Consider the following 21354-nt stretch of genomic DNA (forward strand, 5'->3'; position numbering starts at 1 on the left):
ACCAGTGCTGAGTGCAGGGGCACGATCCCTTCCCTAGTCCTGATGTCCACGCTGTTTCTGATACAAGCCAGGATGCTGTTGGCCTTCTTGCGTTGAATCTCAGACAACTGGCTTCAGCCAATCGATCCAGCCTGTCCAGACCCCTCTTTAGAGCCTTCTTGTCTCAAGCAGACCAACACTCCCACCCAGCTTGGCGTCATCTGCAAACTTAGTGAGGGTGCACTCGATTCTCTTGTCCAGATTGTCGATAGAGATATTAAAGAGGACTGGCCCCTGTGCTGAGCCCTGGGGAGCAGCACTTGTCACTGGCTGCTGGCTGGATGTAACTTCATTTACTACTGTTCTTTGGGCTCAGCTGTCCAGCTAGCTTTTTGCCCAGCGTACAGTACACCTGTCCAGGCCATGAGCAGCCAGTTTCTCCAGCAGAATGCTGTGGGAGATGGTGTCAAAGGCTTTACTGAGGTCCAAGTAAACATCATCCACAGCCTTTCCCTCCTCCTGTAGGCAGGTCATCTTGTTATAGAAGATCAGGTTAGTCAAGCAGGACCTGCCTTTCATAAACCCATGCTGGCTGGGACTGATCCCCTGGTTGTCCTGCAAATGAAAGCCATTACAATAAAACTACTTCTATTTCAGTGTTACTTATATCCTAAAATAAAGTTAGTAAGTTCCTGTTAGTAGCATTATGTTAATTTAATCACAATCCTATCAAAAAGTGAAGATGCATTTTATTTCCTTCATCTTTGCATATCTTAGAAGACTGAAGTGGCCAGAACATTTGACAGTTCTCTTGGTGTCTGGTTCCCCATGCAAAACTCTGTTGTGTGGGGTGTCACAGCTCTTTAAATACATAGTTTCAGCTATAAGTAATGAGTAAGCATCTGAAATACTGAAATGATAGAATATTGCAGTTTTAAATATCAATCTTCTATGTGTTTGAAGAGGAAAATGATGAAAAGGACCCAATGGATAAAATCTTACAAAGCTCTGTTACTGTTTTCCACCTGGGGATGGAGTGGAGATAAAGATTGCATACGTCACCTTGTAAATCTTGCTAGTCAAGCTAGAATGAGAATTTGAATATGAAACTTTTTAAAATTCACTTACTGATTTTGGAAATGCATCATAATTTTATTCTAAATAGTGACTTTATTTTTTCTGTTTCAGACTAACTGTATCAAAGTTAAAAACAAAAATAGGAAGAAGAACTCAAAAGACTCAAGGGTCGGTATACTCTTTAGCTGCTTACTACAAATAGGCTTTTCAGAATTGCTGGTGTTCAGATGTGTGGGGGCTGTTTTCCAAAGTATCTTGTGGAGACTTGCTTGTCAAGTAGTTTTTCCTGAAGCAGAAAAATGCTGTTAAGACTCAGTTAATACAGTTGTGTTTAGTTCTAAACTTGAAAAAAAATTATTAATAACTTTGGCTCTGACTAGATACCGATACCTTCAGTCTGTCCACTGTATTAATTCTGAATTAATGTTTTGATCTTAATTTACCATATTGGGGAAATGAGTACAATACACTGACTGCATTATGTAATTATTACTTTATGCTCCATGTTGTTTTGCACTGACATATACCAGATTTGTAGAAGGACACTTTACCAGTCATTTTGAGAAAGAAAAATGTGTCCTTAAACTTCATGAAGTAGATCTGAAATTGTCTTCAGTATGCGCCTATCAGTGACTGAAGATGCAAGTGTTCCATTTATTGCTCAGATAAATGTTATTATTTGATTGGTATTTTATAGATTTTGCTTTATTGAAAGCTTCATATAGTTGTCTTTGTTTCCTCCATGCCCCTACCTTTTTATAATTTGACTAGAATTTCAGGAGAAAACATAAGATTATTTTTTTTTCTTTTCTGACTTGGATGCATTTATACAAGTCAGTATATTTCTAAAGTTGTTAGATGATAAAAAATAAAAGACAACTAAAACATTTGTAATGGTGAACATAAGAAGTTAACAGGTGCCTTATTAAAACCAACATGGAACTAGAGATAATTCAGACTTACTTGTAAAATTATTAAAGCTTGAAGGCTCTCAAATGTAAAGGAAGAGATTCCTAGAAAGTCAGCTGATGTGCAGCCCAGTGGAAAGAAGTTATATGAAAGTCATAACAAAGTGAAGCTGTAGCATTGTTTGTTTTTTAATCCAAAGTCAAAGAAAAATCAGGCACGTCTAGTATTTTGATGAAATTGGTAAAAAAAGAGGGAGATTGGGCTGAACATCCCAATTATTTTCCAAAATGAGTTCTGAATAAGAAATTAATAATTTTACATTAAGAACCTTCTTGCTATGGCTTAGTACTCATAATTGTACTTAAAAGTTTTGTAGTTCGTAATAAGGCTCTGAACGTGATAAAGTTACAGAATAAGGTTCAATGTAAAGTTTCTCAGTCTTTTACAGTTGGATCATTTTGCAAATATTTCTATGACATAAAAAATTAATAATCTGTTTTTAATTAGTCTATTTTAGTATTATCCAGTGGAGTTAGTACAGCAGCACGAGAAGAAGATAAAATATTTATAGAAGAAAATACTTTGTAAGTACCATCATATATCCTTGCTTTTATTGCCTAAACTCCAAGGCAGTGTCTTAGAAATACCAAGTCTGGGTTAACATCTAAGTGTTTTTGATATGAGCTTGTATAGAGCCATTATTTCTATGCTTCCAGGACAGGTGTAAGGGGCATTAGAATTTTAAAGTTCTTAACAATATAGGAAGTAACCAAATGGCTGCCCAGCTGCAGCCCAATACATCTAGGCCAAAAGCTGTTCTTTCAAGCAAGATCTTACTTGTGTTATGTTCCATTTTAATATAGCAAGAAATTGATAAATTTGTGCATGTTCCATCAGTCACAACTGAACTTTCAACTGAACGTTGCCATCCACACCATATCAAGCAGGTTGTGATGATGAACTGAGGTAATCTGTAGTGGTTTGCTCAGAATTTGTGTGTTCATCAGGAGTCAGACTGTTGTATTGTGAGCCCTGTTTCGGTCTTGCTTGTACACGTGGAAGCTACCAGCAAGAGCTAGTCCTTATTATTAGCAAGCGGCAGGTCAGTTAAGTTTAGCAGTCGAGTGTTTTGGGGATAGTGTTTATTCTGCTTGTTAGAAAAAAGTTTGCTATTGGGTTATATTTTTAGCACTATGCAGTTACCATACAGTATGCTGTTTTCAGTATATGTGAAAAATACAATTACTTTCAGGGGCAAGAATTATTGTTCACATATGCACTATTTCTTTCTTTCTTCTCTCTCTCTCTCTCTCTTTTTTCCCCAAATGCTACAGAGATTTTACAAATTCTTATGAACCGTTCGTAATCCCAGAATATCTTCGGGGGCAACTAGAGGAATTTGAAGCTCTCTGTGACATTTCAAATAGCAACAGTTATCAAAGACTTTTCGATAATAACCCAGATCAAACCTGTGAGAGTTTATATGAGTATGTATACATTTTTCTGTTTAGTAGATTAAAGGGTTTAGTAGTATTTCATAATTTTTATAACATACTGTGTTTAAGTCCAGAATTTGAATCCTGTTGGGCTGGTATAGGTAGGTACATACTAATCCTTTGAAATAGTTGCATGGTTTTCGTAAGATGTGGGTAAGCAAGGGTATTACAGAAGATTTTTATGCTTGGCTAGAACACCATCTTCCAAATCACTGCTCAGTAGTTCTGATATAATGTATTAAATACTATTTTAGGTTTATGTGAAAGAACTTTTATTAATAATGACAACTCTTTTTGTTTTTCTTGAAGGTATTTCTCTCAAATCTTGGAAGAACATGGCCCTATGGAAATTAATAATAAATTACTAGTTGGGGAATATGAACAGTTCCCTGAAGAAGCTCAAAAGATTGTAGAAGATGAAGGTGGTCTGAAATCATTTCTTCTGAAATCCCTTCGTTTCATTATGGTGGATAATCTTATTGGCTTAAGAAAGCATGCAGTTCTAATTAAAGAAAATACAAACAGAAATGAGACTGGAGATAATGAAGAAGAAAATTATATAGTCTGTGATATGCAAGAAAGTCCTTCCCAGAACAAGCTACAGTTAAATCCAGCTGCTAAGGAATTCAAACCGCTCTCTTATCCTAAGCAACCCCATACATCAGCATCTACTGATTTAACAGTAGCAAGTTATGAGACTACACAATATTTGCCCGGGTCTTCTCCTACTTCGTGTGAATTGATGCATTCTTCGCATAGTCAAAATATTGATACCACAGAAAATGAGTCATCATTTTCAGACCTTTTACTACAGTGCTTTGATACTAGAAGTACTGGTATAGTTTTGCCTCAGACTTCCTGGGGTTATCAGTATGAGAGAGTATTGCCAGTGTCTTCTCAAATGCCTCTCATGTCAAAAGTTGCAGAGCAACCTAGTTATATTGATGCTGATCATGTAGCTCATCAGTATAATGATGAATCAGTGATTTCAGACGGAAAACAAATCTTCAGCAGTTTTATATCAACTGAAGTACAAACATACGAAGACCCTCAGTGCCAGCTGGAGAACTTGGATGACACATGTTATGAAGGCAATTTTTCACTTGCAAATAGTACAAATAAAGCTGAATGTGGTATAGAGGTTATTAAGATGGAAAATGAAAGTAGAGATATACCTCTAATGAAAAGCAATCCTCATGCAAGGATGATAGCTGTTCAGGTAAGAAATTAAAATGGAACAGGTATCTGAGAGCTTTAAAGTGATAAATGACAGCGTTGAGCACTGGTAAGTGCAACTCCTTTTTGAATTATTTCTTTATGACTTCCCAAAGGGCCCAAATGTTGTATAGAGTGTCAAGCACAAATACTCAAGTAATGCTTCCAGCCACCCAAATGTAAAGGATCTTAAGAGTAGCATTTTGCATTCTCTAGTACTTATCTCCCCCCCAAAAGGCAATGAATTGGAAGATACTGAGGTGTTTATCAGACTGGGAACTTCCTTAGAACTTGCAGTTCAAGCTGCTGACACTTTCTACAGCTACTCTTGTCTTGCATTTGTAATTCTTAAAAGTATTGGTCACTGAATTTTATTCTGCCTGAAATCTTTGCAGATCCTCTTATTTGGGATCAAAGGAGAGAATTGGTGCACATTGGTTTAAACTGCTTTAGAGGTTAAACATCTGTGTCATAGTTTTTTTCTTTTTGTAATTAGTTCAGTGATTTAACTTCCACAATATTTGAGGATTTTAGATGGTTTGTACATTCTGACAACTGTTGGCTTATGCTTCCCTTGTGGTCTTGCAGTGGAAGCCCAGCTGTAGGGTGAGTCCAGGGGGGCAAACCTTCACATTTCCTTTACCCTCCTGAAGTAAAAAAACCTGAAAGTTTTGTCCTACAGGCAGAGAAAGCATTGGTGAACACCTGAAAGTGGGAAGGGCAAGCAGCTGAACAGAAGAGAGGCGTTCACTCTTTAATGGTATCCAAGAGTTAGATCAACATACACCACTTGCGAAAGCATTTCAAGTAACAGAGGGAGACAACGGTCACAGCTGCATTTGTTACAGAAAACACTGCACTAAGATGCCAGGTTTTCAGAGTTATGGATGTGGTGGTTTCACACATCCATTTATGACATGATCCAACATGCTAGAGGGACTGCTGAGGAGGAATTCCTCATCTTCACTTGTTCCTTGTCATTAAGGGAGGAGTAGCTTTTTATAGCTATAGGAGAAATAGCTGTCTTTATATTACTGCTTTCTAAATTAGCAAAACGTTAATATGGCTGTTTTTCAAACTTTTTTTTGTGTACAGAACTTTTCTTCACTTTAAATCTTTCCTGAGCAATTGCTCACAGTTACTTTCCCATCAGTCTGGGCAGTTGAATTCTGTCACTTGGCTGATAGGACTTTTAAAATGGGATTTCTGTTTGGTTCTTGAACACATGCAGCGAAGAGATAACAGAAGAAGTGACAGTTTTCAATTTAGTGGATTCTGATTAGCAGAGGTCAAAAGGTCACCGACAGATACATTTCTGTTTGCAAAAATGTGGTAGAGCAAGCCGTTTAACATTATCTGACTATGATTTTTAATAGCTGATTGGAACAGTAACATCATAAACTAGATCTTTTATGTGTCACATTATTAGATTTTAAACTTCAGTTCTTTCAGTAAGTCCTTGATGGGAGGTATTAGAAGAAAACAAGCCGGGATTCTGAAGGTCTTTGAGTCTAGTCCCCTCTAAGTAGAGGCACTTACGTGGTAGATCTTGAGTTCAGGAGGAGCCACAAAACACAGCTCCTTAGTTGTCAGACACTGTTTTGCAATTCTTAAGTTTTCAGACATTTAGAGCACAGCTGTGTTCAAAAACTTGGAGAACTGTTCTCAATGCAGGTGCCTCATGGTCAATTAAACTAGTAAAAGCTCACGACAAAAAGGTGCTTTCATTATAGATTGAAGTCCATTTCAGAAACACTTGCATAACTTCTTTTTACATTGTAGATAGACCTACTTTTTATTGTAGTTGGATTTGTAAAATTGTAGGTCAGGTACAAAAGCTCCAAAACAGAGCTGACCTACTAGTTGCATGTATAAACTGGAAAGCTTTTTAATAAACTAATGATTCTTTGTATTCTAGGTACATCGTGAAGTAGCTGATAGAGACACTAATACTTCGCCTTTTCATCCATTTGAAATGCAACATGTAAGTTACCTGCATATTTGTTTGTATTTCTTACTAAGAAGGTTAAAGCCCAGAAATTCAGTAGTGAAAAGATAAAGGGTCTCTCAAAATGACATGTTTTAACAGATACTTTTTTAGTTTGGTTTGTTTAGGGTGTGTTTGTGTAGTTGGCTTTTTTGGGGGTTGTCCTCTCCCCTTCATGTTGGGCTGTATTCTGTGATAGTCTCCATGGAAACTTCACGTAGGCCCACAACAAGTAGGTTTTGTAGCTTTCTTCTGTAGCTGTTCAGATATTGAAGTATGTTTTAGGGAAATTTAATATTTTCTCTCCAAAAAACTGAGGTTTGATTTAAATATTCCATTTGGACATATAGACAGCTCTGACTGATGTTAATGTCAGTCTTATGTCTGTACCAGGAGATAAAAGTGAGGAAATGTGGCCTTTGAACTTGTCATATTCCTCATTCGTTGTCCAGTATGAATGTTCATTTCCTGAGCTGGATTGAAACTGTTACACAACTTTCTCTTAAACACTGCACCCACCTCCCCCAAACCAACAAAAACCCCTCACCCCAACCACACTCAAGATTCTGAATCTGAACTGATAGCACGCTGTTCCTTCTAGAAGTCACGAATGTTTGCTGCCCTGTGGCAAAAGGTACTAGATTGTTTTTAACTTACTTATTTTCAGGGAGATGTGCTACGTATGGAAAAAGAGCATCAGGTATTAAAAGAACAACTTAAAGAAGCACAGGAAAAATACGAACAGTTACAAAGCCGAAGCTCGGAGGAAATCGGTGCTTTAAAAAAGCTCCTAAAGAAAAGTGTTGAAGAGACTAAGGTAATGTTTTTATCCATGCAACAGTGGGACAAACTGCAGTGGTTCACAAGGTTGGTTGTAATTTAATCAACAATATTTTTGAAACTTAACTGGTGGTCCTCATTGCTGTGAAGTCTAACTCGGCAAACATCACAATCTTTGTCTGTTATCTTCCTTTGAACACACTTAAACACATAGGATGTTGGTTGCTTCCATCTAGTGGATAGGTATTAGTTTTGGCTCACCCTGAGAACAAAAAAGCACTGCACTGCTGGCTGGCTTTCATCATTATTTGTTGCGTTTTCTAACAGGCTTTATTTTCTTGAAAACATCTGGGGAGTAGTCCACAAAACGTACTATCAGCCTGCTATCACTTTGACTGGATTAATTTTATGGTTAAAACTACAGGCTATCCATTTGTCTACATGAAAAGGGATTTTTCTGTTTAAAAGAAAATAATTCTGGTGGAACCAAACCCATCTTTCCCTGTGCTCTTTCTTTAATCTTTAGGAAGATGGGCCCTGTCATTCAATCTCAGTTTAATATATTTTTGTCCTTCTACAACGTGTTGGAGTAAACTTAGGTACTGCAGCTTGGGAGCTCCTGAGTTCTAGCTTTACCATTGCCTGAGTAGCCTGGCAAACCTCCATATAAGGGGTGACGGAGTCTCACATCTGCTTTTTTCGTATGAATATTGGTAAAAATGTGAGCTCAGAAAGTTTTGAGCTGAAAGCATGTCTATATGCAGGGTGGATGAACTTGTCCATGGGCACTGTAGGCACTTTTTAAAAAATACATTTTTCTGTTTCCCAGTGATGCATTGATGCTACCTCAGTTTTTTTCAAGCATTTATGGCAGCTGTCACGTTGTGTTATGAACTGTAATTTCCCAGTTGTTAGTACTAAAACAACAGTGCCTAGATTTTGAGTTGGGTATCGGTATGTATTTGTACGTGACACTGTGGAACTGGGTTTCTTCTTATAGCTGACTGCAAAACAGGGTTGCAAGTATTCTGAAGCCAGGTAAATGAGGTACGCAGATAGCTGCGCAAAGACATTGATGCCTATGTTGCCCACGCTAAACACCTGAACTAACGGTGAATTAAGCACCAGTAAAACTCTTACTGTAATTTTCACTGGCTTACCTTTCGATCGTCAGTGTCAGTAATGTGCTCTAACTGGCATTTGAATAAAATAGTATTTTCAGAAATACTGTTTTCTTATTCTCTGCTTTTAGGTATCAAAGAATGAACTGGATTGGTTTCATAAAGACTTAGAAATACAAGTGAAAAAATGGCAACAGGAGAAAAAAGAAAAGCAAGAGAACTTAAAAGCACTGAGGAACACAGCTAAAAAGCACGCAGATACCAATGACAGGTGCCAATTTTAAGTACAGATTTACATTACTTTCCCTTTGATATTTTTTTTAAAGCAGCATTAAGTACAGTTATTTCTGATAAATATGGTAAATTTCAGTATATATTGATTCCATGATGTATGCAGAGTGAAAACTCAAACTTGTTGCCCTGATCGTGTCATTCTGGAATGAGTTAAATGCAATTCTTGGACTAGAGCTGCTGTTAGTGGGATCTACGTACAACATTATTTAACCTCATTAACAAATACTACTCCTTCACTATTTAAGATCTTCCCCTGTTTTCCAGAATCCTTTAGATCTGCCCTCCTTTATCAATTTTCTTCTACATGATTTACCATTGCTTTCTCAGTGCGATCCTATACTGCATTATGATTAGTTTAAAATTGTCATTTCCATTTTCATTCTTTCTTCTTCTACTGTACAATCAACCTAACCAAACCCTGGTCTGCATCTGTTTTCCCTACAGTTTTTTTGTCTGTTCTGCCACATAGCCTATTTGAGGGTCATCCAAGGCTGCACACTTCCTTCTTATCTAGTCCTGTCACTCATTTCTCAGATTCAAGTAAAACTGCAAGAACCACATAACTACCACGTATCTAATGTGGTGTGTGGGTTTTTGGTGTGGATTTGTTGTGGTTTTTTTTTAACCCATCCTTCACCTTAGAACAGAAGTCTGCAGGGCTTTCCATGGAACTGAAATCAATAATATCCACGTATGAATCCCAGCATGACCCTGCGTGCAGCAAACCTCACTGTTGCTCTGGCAATAAGCTCTCCTGGCTGTGGGGGAGCAGGAAGCAGCTCAGCTTCTACCAGAGTCAACAAGCACCCATGAGACCTCATCAGTGACATACTGAAAAATAAATGTGTTATTTGATGATGTATTATCAGTAGCTTTTCCTGAAACATTCTGAAGACTTTAGAAATCTTTAATTGGCTGTGTAACGGGCTAGATGTTTTATCACAGTAATAAGCTGAAATATGTACGTGTATGCTTTCGTATTTTGATTTTTTGCAAGTGACAGGTAAACATGTAAAATAGGTTTTAGATAACTGATGAAGCTGTCTGACTTAGAAATTATTTTTCTAATCAGATTTGACAATTCCTACTGAATTTTTAATGTTTCATCGCAGTTTACAGACCTGAGAAGACTTCTGTCTTTGAATGCTGTTGTATTTTATATATATATGTATATGTATATGCATATGTATTTTATATTTAGTTTGAGTAGTTTGGGCCACATCTCTTTTGAAAAAACATCAGCCTACTTTTATATTAGTTACTGCTTAATTAGTTAAATGCACTTAAGGTATTAAACAACATATGAAACATAAAGATTATCACCTCTGCGTAGTTGTCACTGTGGTTATAGAATAATGTGTTATATGTTCACTAATGAACATTTTTCAGAACAAGCTTAATAAATGTTTGATTACTGTAGGTATTTGAAGACCATTGATGAGAAGGAAAAGCAGTATAATGTATGTTTAAACACATATCTCGAGACCAGGTAAAAACTCTTGTACCTTTCAGGAATATTTACATTTTTCTGCTGACTTGTCATTATTGGAGTTGTATGCATCACTCTGGGTAAACAGGCTTAGAAGAAATCAGCACTTTAACATGTATCTCTTTATTCTAAGTTAGTTATCATAAGTAAATATTTTCTTTTAGATACCTAGTATAATAAAAATCTGACTTTCCAACATAATCATGTACTTTTCCCGTGATTATATGATGTTGTGTTTTAGAACACATGTTAGAAGTTGGGCGTGGTACAGACATGCTGAACTATTCTGTGTAGCTTTAGATTCTCACACGCTTAAAAGAGTCCTTAATGTACATAAGGTTACCTACACATTTTTTAAAAGTTACTAATTTGCACATAACATAAAGTCAGTTTCACTTATAGATACATATATGTGATCAGGCTCAGAACAGTAATATTTGCATGACTTCAGTAGTCAAAATCCTTTAAGCTTTTTAGGTTGTACAGTGAAATGTGGTTAAGAAATTCCAAGGTGCTGTCTGTGGAGCCAGCAGTATGGCTGCATGAGCGTGATCTATACCTGAAGGCACAAGCTGCACAATGTAAATGCAGATGGGTGGTTCCAGGGAAAAGAGAATAGCTGTAGAAAACTTGTAAAATGCTGTAAATTTTAAATGCTACTCTGTTCTTAGTGTTACTACAATATTTAACTTCTTTTTATTTCACAGTAATAAACTTGCTAATGAAAAAGTAAAATTAGAAGAGCGTATAAAAAAGAGTCAAGATGACTGCCAAGAGTGTGTGGCAAGAGCTGTTAAAGCAGAGGTACAAACAAAACATCTTAAACCACTTTTGCTAGAGCTTGGTTCATTTGCACTGATAGTAGGTGGGGAAGGTGGTGAAATCTAACAGTTTACTTTTCAAATAGTATCTAAAACTTTTTCTAAGTGTGTATCAAAAGTGTTAATTAAATATTAACAAGTGCTGTTCCTGATGTTATCCTGTAAAACTTTGTGGATCATCAAGGCAAATATTATTATTATTATTATTACTATTATTGACCAGCATTAGAAGTGCACAGAATTTGGGGCATATAGTATTGCCCCAAGTAATAGTCAACTAGTAATTGAGTTTCTTACTTATTCTTGTTACGAATATATTCCATTATTAAGAATTAACCACAGGTATACAAAAAGGAGAAGGAGGAGAGTACTGATAAGTAGCAAGAGTTTTTTTCTAAACCAGCATGTTTTATACTGGAAATGCTTTGAATATAATGAACAAGTGTCTCTTCTTAAGAAAGGTTTCAAGGCTGTCTCACCTGCAGTAGGAGATTAAAATTGTTGGTCTGCAGTAGTCTTCAACCATGCAGTATTTAAAAGGCTGCCTTAATCACTTTAAGTGTGTGTGTATACATATATTTTTATATAGATAAATAGCTTAAGTTGCAAATGGAACACTCATGGAAGCTTTCTAATATCAGTTGAAGTGAATTTTTTTTTATTCTCCTGCAGGCCTGCCAGGGCTTGTTATTCCACTTGAAATTCCTCACTGTAGGAACAATGTGTGTGTGTTGTACTTTGTATTATCAAACTATTGTTTCAGATGCTTACTAAAATCTATTTTGAGGTTTTATTCCTTGTGCTACAGCAGTGCTTTTACTGCACTTTTTTTATTCTTTACACAGTTATGTTTTGTTGCAGATATCAGTACTCAAAACCTGGAAGGAAACAGAAGTATGTAAGCTAAATGGCATAGCTGCCACTGCAGAAGCAAACCTCAAGCTGCTGAAGTCACTGAGCAGGTATGGAGAGTTTACATCAGAAATTTCAGTACTACTAGTCGCTAAATATAAATAATTACTGAAAGTTTAATCGTGATTATTTAACTTGACAAGTCAGTTTTGCTCACAAAGCCATGCTAGACCGAAAGGTGCATAAGAATAGTTAAATACAGCTTTCCTAAACCTGAATCTCTTTCTCACCTTTAAATTACCAAGATGTGTGGTAATTAGAGCAGGAGCAAGCTTCTTGTCTTACTCTTTCTTAGCTGGGAAAGATCAGGCTGCTGGGAACATTCCAGTTATTCCTGTACAGTATTACTGGGAAAGGGCTGCAATGTAAATAGAAAACAGTGCAAACAAAACTGCTGGGCATGCAACGTTGTTTCCTTCCTTACAAGGAAGGAATTTAGCCCTTGATGTTACCTTTTATAAAATTTACGCCACATTCTTTCCCTGTCCTTATGTTGCTGCAAAATACTAATTTACATTTGAGGAGTCCACATCTTAAGGTTAGATGGGATCTAAGTACCAGTTATTTAAGTGATTTTTAACGTAAAATTGCTTGAAGTCTTTAACTGTGATTTAGTTGGTAGGGGAAGGAATTTTTGTCTAAACCCATTGATCCTAAACAAAAATAACAGGAATGGGAATGTTGGAGTTTAACTGAAAATCTTGAATACTTCAGCAGCTCAGCTTCAGCAGCACCTCAACTGAAGTCACAGATTGATTCCTGGGAAGTGTTTATTTCAAATGTAAAGAAACAACTGGAAAAAGTGGAGGTAAGCCTTAATTTCTCTTAACGAGCTTTAAGTTGAATTTTGGAAATTAAAACTAAATATATACCTTAAATAATTTTGCATTCCTTTTTTTAAAACACAAGTAGCTTGTCCTCCAAATACTGAACTGTGCTTTTTTTAATTTGAAAAGATAGATACCATTTTAAGTCTATATTATTTAGGTATAGTTAAGTTACAATGAGTATCTTCAATTTTATAAAGGCAAAAATCTGTCCTTTAAACACTGGCTTCAAAGTTGGATCCCATGTTAACAAGTCTGGTCCCTTGGTTCTATTGTATTTTTTGGAACTTTAGGAATCCATGCAACTTCTTTAAAAACAACAGAAGACAGTCTGCAAAGTTAAGATATAAAATGTCTAGGCCGAGTTTTAAGAACTAGAAAGGGTTTCGCAAACCCTTTCAAGCACCAGTGGAAGTACTTAAATACAGATTTGTTGCTGTAGCAAATGGTAGCCTTACGTCTCCATTTGAAAGGCCTGGTATCTTTGGCATTTTGCAAAAAAGTAGTTGTGTTAATGCCATTTTACATAAAGAGCAAGCTTTAGTTAATGCTGATGTATAGGATAATTTGTTTTCCTTGTGCAGACCGAGTATGAAGAAAAAATTCAGGCGGTGAAAAATGGTGTACGGAACTGCCTCACTAAAATGGAAACTCTGAATCTTCCCTCTCCTCCCAGCATCCTAGTATGTATCTTACATTTGATAGCAGTTTGCTAAAAAGCTCGTTAAGATTGCATTGGTACGGCTCTTCGTTACAGGACACCTGAATATATAGGCTGGAATACAAAGTAATGTCTCTGCATACATCCAGGTAATATTCAAAAGGAAAAAGTGATTGCAGATGAGCATGAAAATGTCCAGTGAGAAGCACATTCTCAAGTCCTTTGAGAGGCTTAAGCTGTTCAAAGTTAACTTTTTAAAACGCTTCATGATCTGTCTGAATTGGGACTAACGTTTTTGCATATAGTGACTTTCCTGTAGCACTAAAATGCACAGGGACAGGGCTCCGTTCCACCAACATGTGTAACTGATTACAAATACCCAAATAAACTTCCAGCCGTACCTGTTATGAACTAGATGGAGTATAGACATTTATAGAAATGCATCTGGAATGACCGCATCCCAGATAAATACTATTTAAAAATATTTTCTTGCGAGCCAACAGTTCCACAAACACTTTGCTCAAGTCACATCATTACTTCCAAACCCTGTGATTGTTCCTGATGCAAGGATGAAGTCAGCTTCAGTCAGCACACCTTGAACTATTGATTGGCACGGTGGTGGGGAGACGAGTGAGAGCGATAAAATGCTTGCAGCCAAGCTAGCCGCAGCAGCAGTGCAAACAGCCTACATGGTGCCATTCACTGATGGCAAAATGAAAACCAGGGCATAGAGGTGATGCCCAGTCCTGAAGACCATTAGTATTCAGACACCACTGGACCTGGGACAGTTTGGATTAAGGAAAAAAGGGTTTGGTCATTTCTCAAAATAAGGGAGATAATTGACTGAGTAAGTAAAATGCAGTCGTAGTGCATGCATGTATGAAATCCCTGAATTTACTGAAGATGCCGCACAACTTTCTAAAATGTATTTTTACAGAAAGTCATGGAGTTTTCTTTTGTTTGTTTTTGGTATAATTTAGATTCAAGGTTCTGCTGTATAGTTACACTTAATGCTCTCCTGCATACCTTTTCTTCCTCGCTTATTTCAAGGCATCTCCTTTCTACTTACTGGCACAAAACTCAAGACTATGTAGATAACTTGGTTACCATCCTTAGGTTACCATCAATTTACGGGATGGGAAAGAGCAACTTCTGAGCCCCTTGTTCTGCATTTAGCATCTATTTTTACTGCAGTAATACAAGAGTAACCTTTTAGAAGAGAGCTTTCAGTTGCAAGAGGACTTTTAATAGGCAAATACAGAATCCAAATGAAAAAGACTTGATGAAACCCCTTTTCTCCCTGTTTTAATTAATTCCATTAATTAATTAAACACCTTTACTGAGAAGGTAAAATATTACTTCAGAAAGGTGGTAAACTAAAGAACACAGAACAAGAACCAGCAGGTTTGACTATGAAGAAATGTATAATTTTAGTTCTGTGTGTTTGAAAGCCACCTTCCTAGAGCAGTCAAGTTCTGAAACAAATAGCAGTCATGGGGTCAAACAACTGAACTTGTTTTAGGGAGTTCTTTCCATTTATGGAAGCGAGCCGTCAGTGCAAAAAGAAGTCTTCCTGGATTGTGTCAGCTCCCAAGTTTTTCAAGATGATGACCATAGCTGACTTGTGTTTCTGTTGGGAAAAAAATTTACAATGGATTATATAGAGATTATATAATCTATTAAAAGCAGTGAATTTTGTGTTTTCAAATTGATGGCACTTACTTCAAGCTGTGCTTCTGTACAACTCACAGATGTCCAACAACCGTGCGTTCTTTAGCAAAGCCAGAATATGTTAAAGGAACAGTTTGCATGTGTGCTCTCCTGTTTAATCCTGTTTCAGAAAGGTTGTCTACATGTAGTACCTATTAAAAGAGCTCCTTTTTGCAGTTATTTTTACCCAGGTAAGGCAAGTTAAGATAAACTGATGTGACCTTCCAGTTTCTTAGCATGACCAGATGTGTCATAGTTCATGCTGCAAATGCTCAAGAGATCTGCTCAACTTAATCAATGCTTTTCCTGTGATATCTGTTTATTTCCTAGGTAAAGCAAGGCAGACCTTCAGTCAGTGATCCAGCCATTGCCATGTATTCCTCTGCATCTGCATATCCTAATTTGCTTCCTGCATTTTCAAGTTCTAAAGATCAAAGCCCAGCACATGCTTCATGCAGTACACAGCCCAGAGTTAAGCCAGCATATGCAAAGTCTAAGGCTTGTTCTGCAAGTGGTGGATCGGTGACAACACACTCCAAACCTCTGGAAGGATTATATTGTGATAAAGTTTTGGCACCTTGCCCATTGGGCATTTCTGGAAGTAATATTCAAAATGTCCAGCCAAATCAGAACCACCAAGATGACTCAGCTAGACAACTGAGGCCTTCTGGACTTCCAAACAACAAAACGCTTCCAAAAGCAATTGAAAATATTATTGCGCATCTACAGAGTATATTCCCAAACTACAGCAGGTATTTGTTTTTATGAGTGCGATGTTATGTTGAGTAACAGAAGTTCTGGACATCCAGTGATAAAATACAGAAAGAGTTGATTTCTTAGTCAATGGCTTCTATTTCACAAGAACATTTAATATTCGTCGTTCCCCTCCTGTGCGTGAGACAATCCTTAGGGGAACAGACCTGTGGTGCTGGCTTATGTGTTCTGGGGTTTTTTCCCCCCAATTAGAACCACTAACAAATAGAAGTATTTTTACTTTCTTGTTTGGGGTTTATGATTAAGGTAGATCCTAGTTATTGAGACATACTGGAAGCCAGTTCTTGCTACAGTTTACCTGAGAAGTTGGTCTCTTTGAAAGGCTCTACTGCTGGGAATCAAACACGGCAGCTACAGCGTTCTCTAATACCGCGACTGTGCTGGTAACAGCCGTAGCATTGCCAATCAGTAATTGCCTCTTTTGGTTTTTTGTCCCTTCAGGTCAGACTTGATCAGCTTCATAAAAGATGTACAGAAAATAAATGGAAATACATTGTCAGGCTTGAGTTCCGATGAGATTCTAAGCAGAGTCACAGAACTCATTCTGGATCGGCAAAATAAGGTACCGTGGTGTCTGTAGTTGCTGCCTTCTCTACTGTGTGTCTCTGACAGGGGGAACAGGGCAGTACAGTCCAGAAAAGAATGTGAACTTTCCTTTGTTGTCAAGCTCCAAAATACGAACTTGCTCCAGACTCTTTTCCAATACCTGTCTAGGCACCAGCTTGCACAGGGAGACATGTGAATTCAGCATCCTCTGCTTCACCAGCACGGGCTGGAACTCTGAGTCGGGAAGTACCTGCAGAAGAAAATGTATCCAGCCCAGCCAAGGCACAACCTGCGCAGAAAAAAGCCTTGAGTAAAAATCCATCTCAGCCAAATCTCCAGCCCTGGGGAAACGTTGGAGCCACACCTAAATCTAAATGGAAAAAACTAGACTATACAGTAAGTATCGTTTCATCAGTGAATGTGATGCGATTGCTGGGTACCTCCTACACAAAATGAAATAATCAAAGTATTGCTGGAAAACATAATTGACTTGTTCATTTTGTGTACAAAAGCTTAAATAGACTTGTTTAAAATTAGTAACAACATTAACTTATTAGAATTAGCTTTCAAGTAACTTAATGTTTTATGTATAGGCCTCCAGTGATGATCCTTGCACAATATGTCATGATGAGCTAAGCCGAGATATGTGTGAACTAGAATGTGGGCATCGTTTTCACAGAGAAGTAAGGACTTTTGTTCTTATCACTTAGATGCAAATGTTGATGAACCCCATTCAGTTACGCCGTTGTTCCACTCTCTAGAAGCAACCCTTCCCCCCTTACCCTTCTGTGCTTAAAGAACAGCGCGCTGTTTTCTTTTACATACTTTGCACACCAAGACTCACCATACATACAGTCTTGCTGCGTCAGAAAGCTTCCAGCTCTAGATTTTTAAGTGAAATGGTAATTCATCAGAGTGATTTTAAGCTGATTCTTCAGAGAACACATTTGCTAGTAGAGTTGCACGTGTCTGCAGCATACTTACAGAATGGGCTGTCACACTCTAAACCTGGCATTTGCCACCTGGCAGCAGCTGCATCGATTTCATGTAGTAAGAAAGTCAGGATTATGTTAGCATAACGTGATGGTTCTGTCCATGACCACTTCCTGTTACCTTATTTGTTTACTGCTGATTTGTTGTTGCAGAATAGGTGCAAATGTAAATTGATCAGCACAGTGTCAGAATCGGAGTTTTCTAACCGCGGATTTCAGTAACAGAACACAGGAAACTGCTTACCCGATAGTGACGATTACTAGCAGACTTAGGCTGAACTCTTTATACCAGACTCTGTTTCCTCAACATCTTCCTATTCTTGCAGTGCATTAGAACGTGGCTTAAGCAACATTCCAGTACCTGCCCCATCTGCCGCATCCATGCTTTGTTACCTGAAGATTTTCCTGAGCTTCCTGCACGGAACAAATATACCTAGACCTTGTTTTGTTTGAACACGTTGTAAGATGCAAAGTGGCTGCAGAACCACCGTGACAAAGAATGGAAACATGATGACTAGAAAGAGAGAGAACCCTGGTTTTATTGAAAACAGTAGTAGAACTCAGACTGATTCAGTATGTAACAATTGGCATTAAAGCTGCAAGACACTGCTACCACCACGGCGCCTGCAGAATCAAGCTGGCGTACCCCAAGATCCAGCACTTTCCCTGGTTACTACCTACTTTTCTCAAAGGATGGTGCATAATTCCTGTCATGAGGGGGCCTTCCTTCAGTGTTTACACTGCACTGAAAAGAAAAATATTCTAGCATCAAACAAGTAGGTGACCTTAATGACACAGTAGCAGAATTTGGAAGAGCCGAGACATTACCTTCCTCTGGCATAAACAATTACAGTTTAACTGCAGGATTCAAATGGGGCTTGTCATCATTATGAATGCAGCTCATATAATTGCAGTTCCTTTCTCTGCATAAATCCATAGCTAATCATTCAAATTGTTTAAATAATGACTTTCAGTAATATTTGAAGTAAGAATTTTTAAGTATTCATGTGATTCTGTTTGTGTATCGTTTGAGTTGGAATACTGTGGCTTGATTCTTTAATCCCAAAATAGGGTTTGAATTTCCCCCATTGTTCCAGAGCAGATTTGCTTAAATCAGACTTACAGGATTTTTATTTTTGATCGAGCACCCACTGCATCTGTATTCTGTGCGTGAATGTTCACTGACAGCATCCTTTTCAGCTTCCAATTATGTTCTTGGGGTGGATGATGCACACGTATCACCTTCTGAGCGTTTCACAGAAGCAGCCTAAGTCAGGACTCAGGACACTTCCCCAGCGCAGAGGTATCATCCTTGACCTGCCAACCAGGGGCAGAGCAGTCCCACACACACCACACTGGACAGAGCATCCTCCCCTGGCGTGGTTTACCCCCAGCCAGCAACCCAGCACCATGCAGCTGCTTGCTCACCCCCCTCACCCAGAGGGGTGGGGAGGGGAATGGGAAAGGAATGTAAAACTCAGCAGCTGAGATAAGAGCAATTTAATAGGTAAAGCAAAAGCTGCTCATACAAGCAAAGCAAAGCAAGGAATTCATTCACCGCTTCCCACAGGCAGGCAGGTGTTCGGCCATCCCCAGGGAAGCCGGGCTCCATCACATGTAATGGTTACTTGGGAAGATAAATGCCATAATGCCAGATGTCCCCCCCTTTCCTTCTTCTTCCCCCAGCTTATATACTCAGCGTGATGCCATATGGCATGGAATGTCCCTTTGGCCAGTTGGGGTCACCTGTCCTGGCTGCCCTCTGGCTGGCAGGGCCCAGGTAACTGAGAAGTCCTTGATAAACATCACCCAGTAACAACTAAAAACATCAGTGTCCTATCAACATTGTTCTCACACCAGATCCAAAACACAGCACTGTACTAGCTGCTAAGAAAATTAACTCCATCCCAGCTGAAACCAGGACAGTATCCACCCCTTATTCCATACCATTTACATCATGCCACACTTTCCGATACCCCCTCGTTAACCACCATCATCCTTCACATCCTTTGATATAATGCACGGGCATCATCCCCCTAGTCTATGCGCCACCTCTGTAAAGATGTCTGTAAAATGTCCACTGAGTTCATTGAGTCCATGAACACGATCTCTCATGGTGGTCACTCAGGAGAGGAGAGGTTGTGTGCTGCACGGGGTGAGTCAAAGCCAGCTCAGGTTGAGTCACTGCTGCACTTGCACTGCTGCATGTAAGGCTTGTCCTCCAGTGGTTCTGGTGGTTCCTGCTACAGCCATGCCTGTAACATGAAACTCAAATCATGGCTTATGACAATTTAAAGGTCCATCCATTACAGTCTCCACCCCTGGACCCTTTGGACCACCCTGTAGTGTTTAACATTGCAGTGAACTCCTCCCCTTGCCCCTGCTCCGGCTTGGACTTACCCACAGACTGCGGTCCCTTAGGGCTGTACCTGCTCCAAGTGGCGCCTCGGCTACGAGCCACAGTCTCTCCAGGGGTGTACCTGCTGCGGCACAGACTCAGCCACAGCCACAGTCCCCTTGACCCGAGTTCACACTGGAGTTCCAGCCTGTCCAGCACAGAACAGCAGCCATGCCCTGGCCACCTGCCAGCCCAGGCACATCGCCATGGCTGTTACCAGAACGTTCCCGGGCACAGTGCGGTGAGCTGATAAGCAGTGCAGCAGCACAGCAAGCAGCCAAAGCAAGAAGCAGCCACTAATGAGCACTGGGCCCTAATATACAGTAAGGCAAGCAAGCCCCACGGCCAGCACAGAGACCTGCCCCCCAACAGCTGAACAGCAATAACAGCTGTGAATTTGAACTAGCACATTCCAATCAAATCAGTTGTTATCTCGAACACTTCGAGCCCACATTGGGCACCAGAAAGGACTGTCGTGGTTTAACCCCAGCCAGCAACCAAGTACCACGCTGCTGCTGGCTCACTCCCCCCACCCAGAGGGATGGGAAGGAGGATCAGAAGGGAATGTAAAACTCGAGGGTTGAGATAAGAGCAATCGAATAGGTAAAGCAAAAGCTGCTCACACAAGCAAAGCAAAGCAAGGAATTCATTCACCGCTTCCCATGGGCAGGCAGGTGTTCGGCCATCCCCAGGGAAGCCGGGCTCCATCACGTGTAACAGTTAGCCAGGAAGACAAACGCCATAATGCTGGATGTCCCCCCCTTCCTCCTTCTTCCCCCGGTTTATATACTCAGCGTGATGGCATATGGCATGGAATGTCCCTTTGGCTAGCTTGGGTCACCTGTCCTGGCTATGTCCCCTCTCAGTTTCCCGTGCCCCTCCAGCCCTCTGGCTGGCATTTATTATATATTATTTAGTATTTTATATATATTATATATACATATATATTATTATATATGATTTAGTGTAAGTATCACCCAGCAACTAAAAACATCAGTGTCCTATCAACATTGTTCTCACATCAGAGCCAAAACACAGCACTATACTAAGTACTAAGAAGAAAATTAACTCTATCCCGGCTGAAACCAGGACATCCACATAGAATAGTCTGTCTGGAGGTAATACGGGTGAGCTGGCTGTGCAAACCGCGCACGCTCTTAAGCAAGTGCATGCACTGTTATCAGCCACTCTTTTCCCAGACCCACAGCACAGACAGGTCCCCAGATATGCTGGATGATTTCCAATTTATGATCCTTTGGTCTACGATGACTGCATTAAGCTGGAAGGATTTCAGTGATTTACAGAGACAGTTCATTTGCAACTTTAAGGCTTCCTTTTTAGAGCAGACAGAGCCCCCCCGACCATT

The 21354-nt window shown here is 39.1% G+C and overlaps 1 protein-coding gene across 1 annotated transcript in view; it reads left to right on the forward strand.

Annotated features, from left to right (window-relative positions):
* Positions 1–18601, forward strand: part of TTC3 (tetratricopeptide repeat domain 3) — a gene marked incomplete at its 5' end in the record, with an annotated part of 68490 nt that extends 49889 nt beyond the window's left edge. Inside the window, 17 exons of the mRNA XM_080377671.1 lie at positions 1168–1224; positions 2473–2549; positions 3300–3452; positions 3771–4680; positions 6595–6660; positions 7331–7480; positions 8696–8835; positions 10279–10347; positions 11055–11151; positions 12030–12130; positions 12795–12888; positions 13492–13590; positions 15609–16030; positions 16494–16614; positions 16767–16994; positions 17192–17281; positions 17917–18601. Of these exons, the coding sequence (XP_080233797.1) occupies positions 1168–1224; positions 2473–2549; positions 3300–3452; positions 3771–4680; positions 6595–6660; positions 7331–7480; positions 8696–8835; positions 10279–10347; positions 11055–11151; positions 12030–12130; positions 12795–12888; positions 13492–13590; positions 15609–16030; positions 16494–16614; positions 16767–16994; positions 17192–17281; positions 17917–18027 (2985 nt within the window). The remainder of the gene's footprint in view (positions 1–1167; positions 1225–2472; positions 2550–3299; positions 3453–3770; positions 4681–6594; positions 6661–7330; positions 7481–8695; positions 8836–10278; positions 10348–11054; positions 11152–12029; positions 12131–12794; positions 12889–13491; positions 13591–15608; positions 16031–16493; positions 16615–16766; positions 16995–17191; positions 17282–17916) is intronic.
* Positions 18602–21354: the final 2753 nt, after the last annotated feature.

The sequence above is a fragment of the Falco punctatus genome, assembly GCF_963210335.1.
Source record: "Falco punctatus genome assembly, chromosome: 2".
Lineage (NCBI taxonomy): Eukaryota > Metazoa > Chordata > Aves > Falconiformes > Falconidae > Falco > Falco punctatus.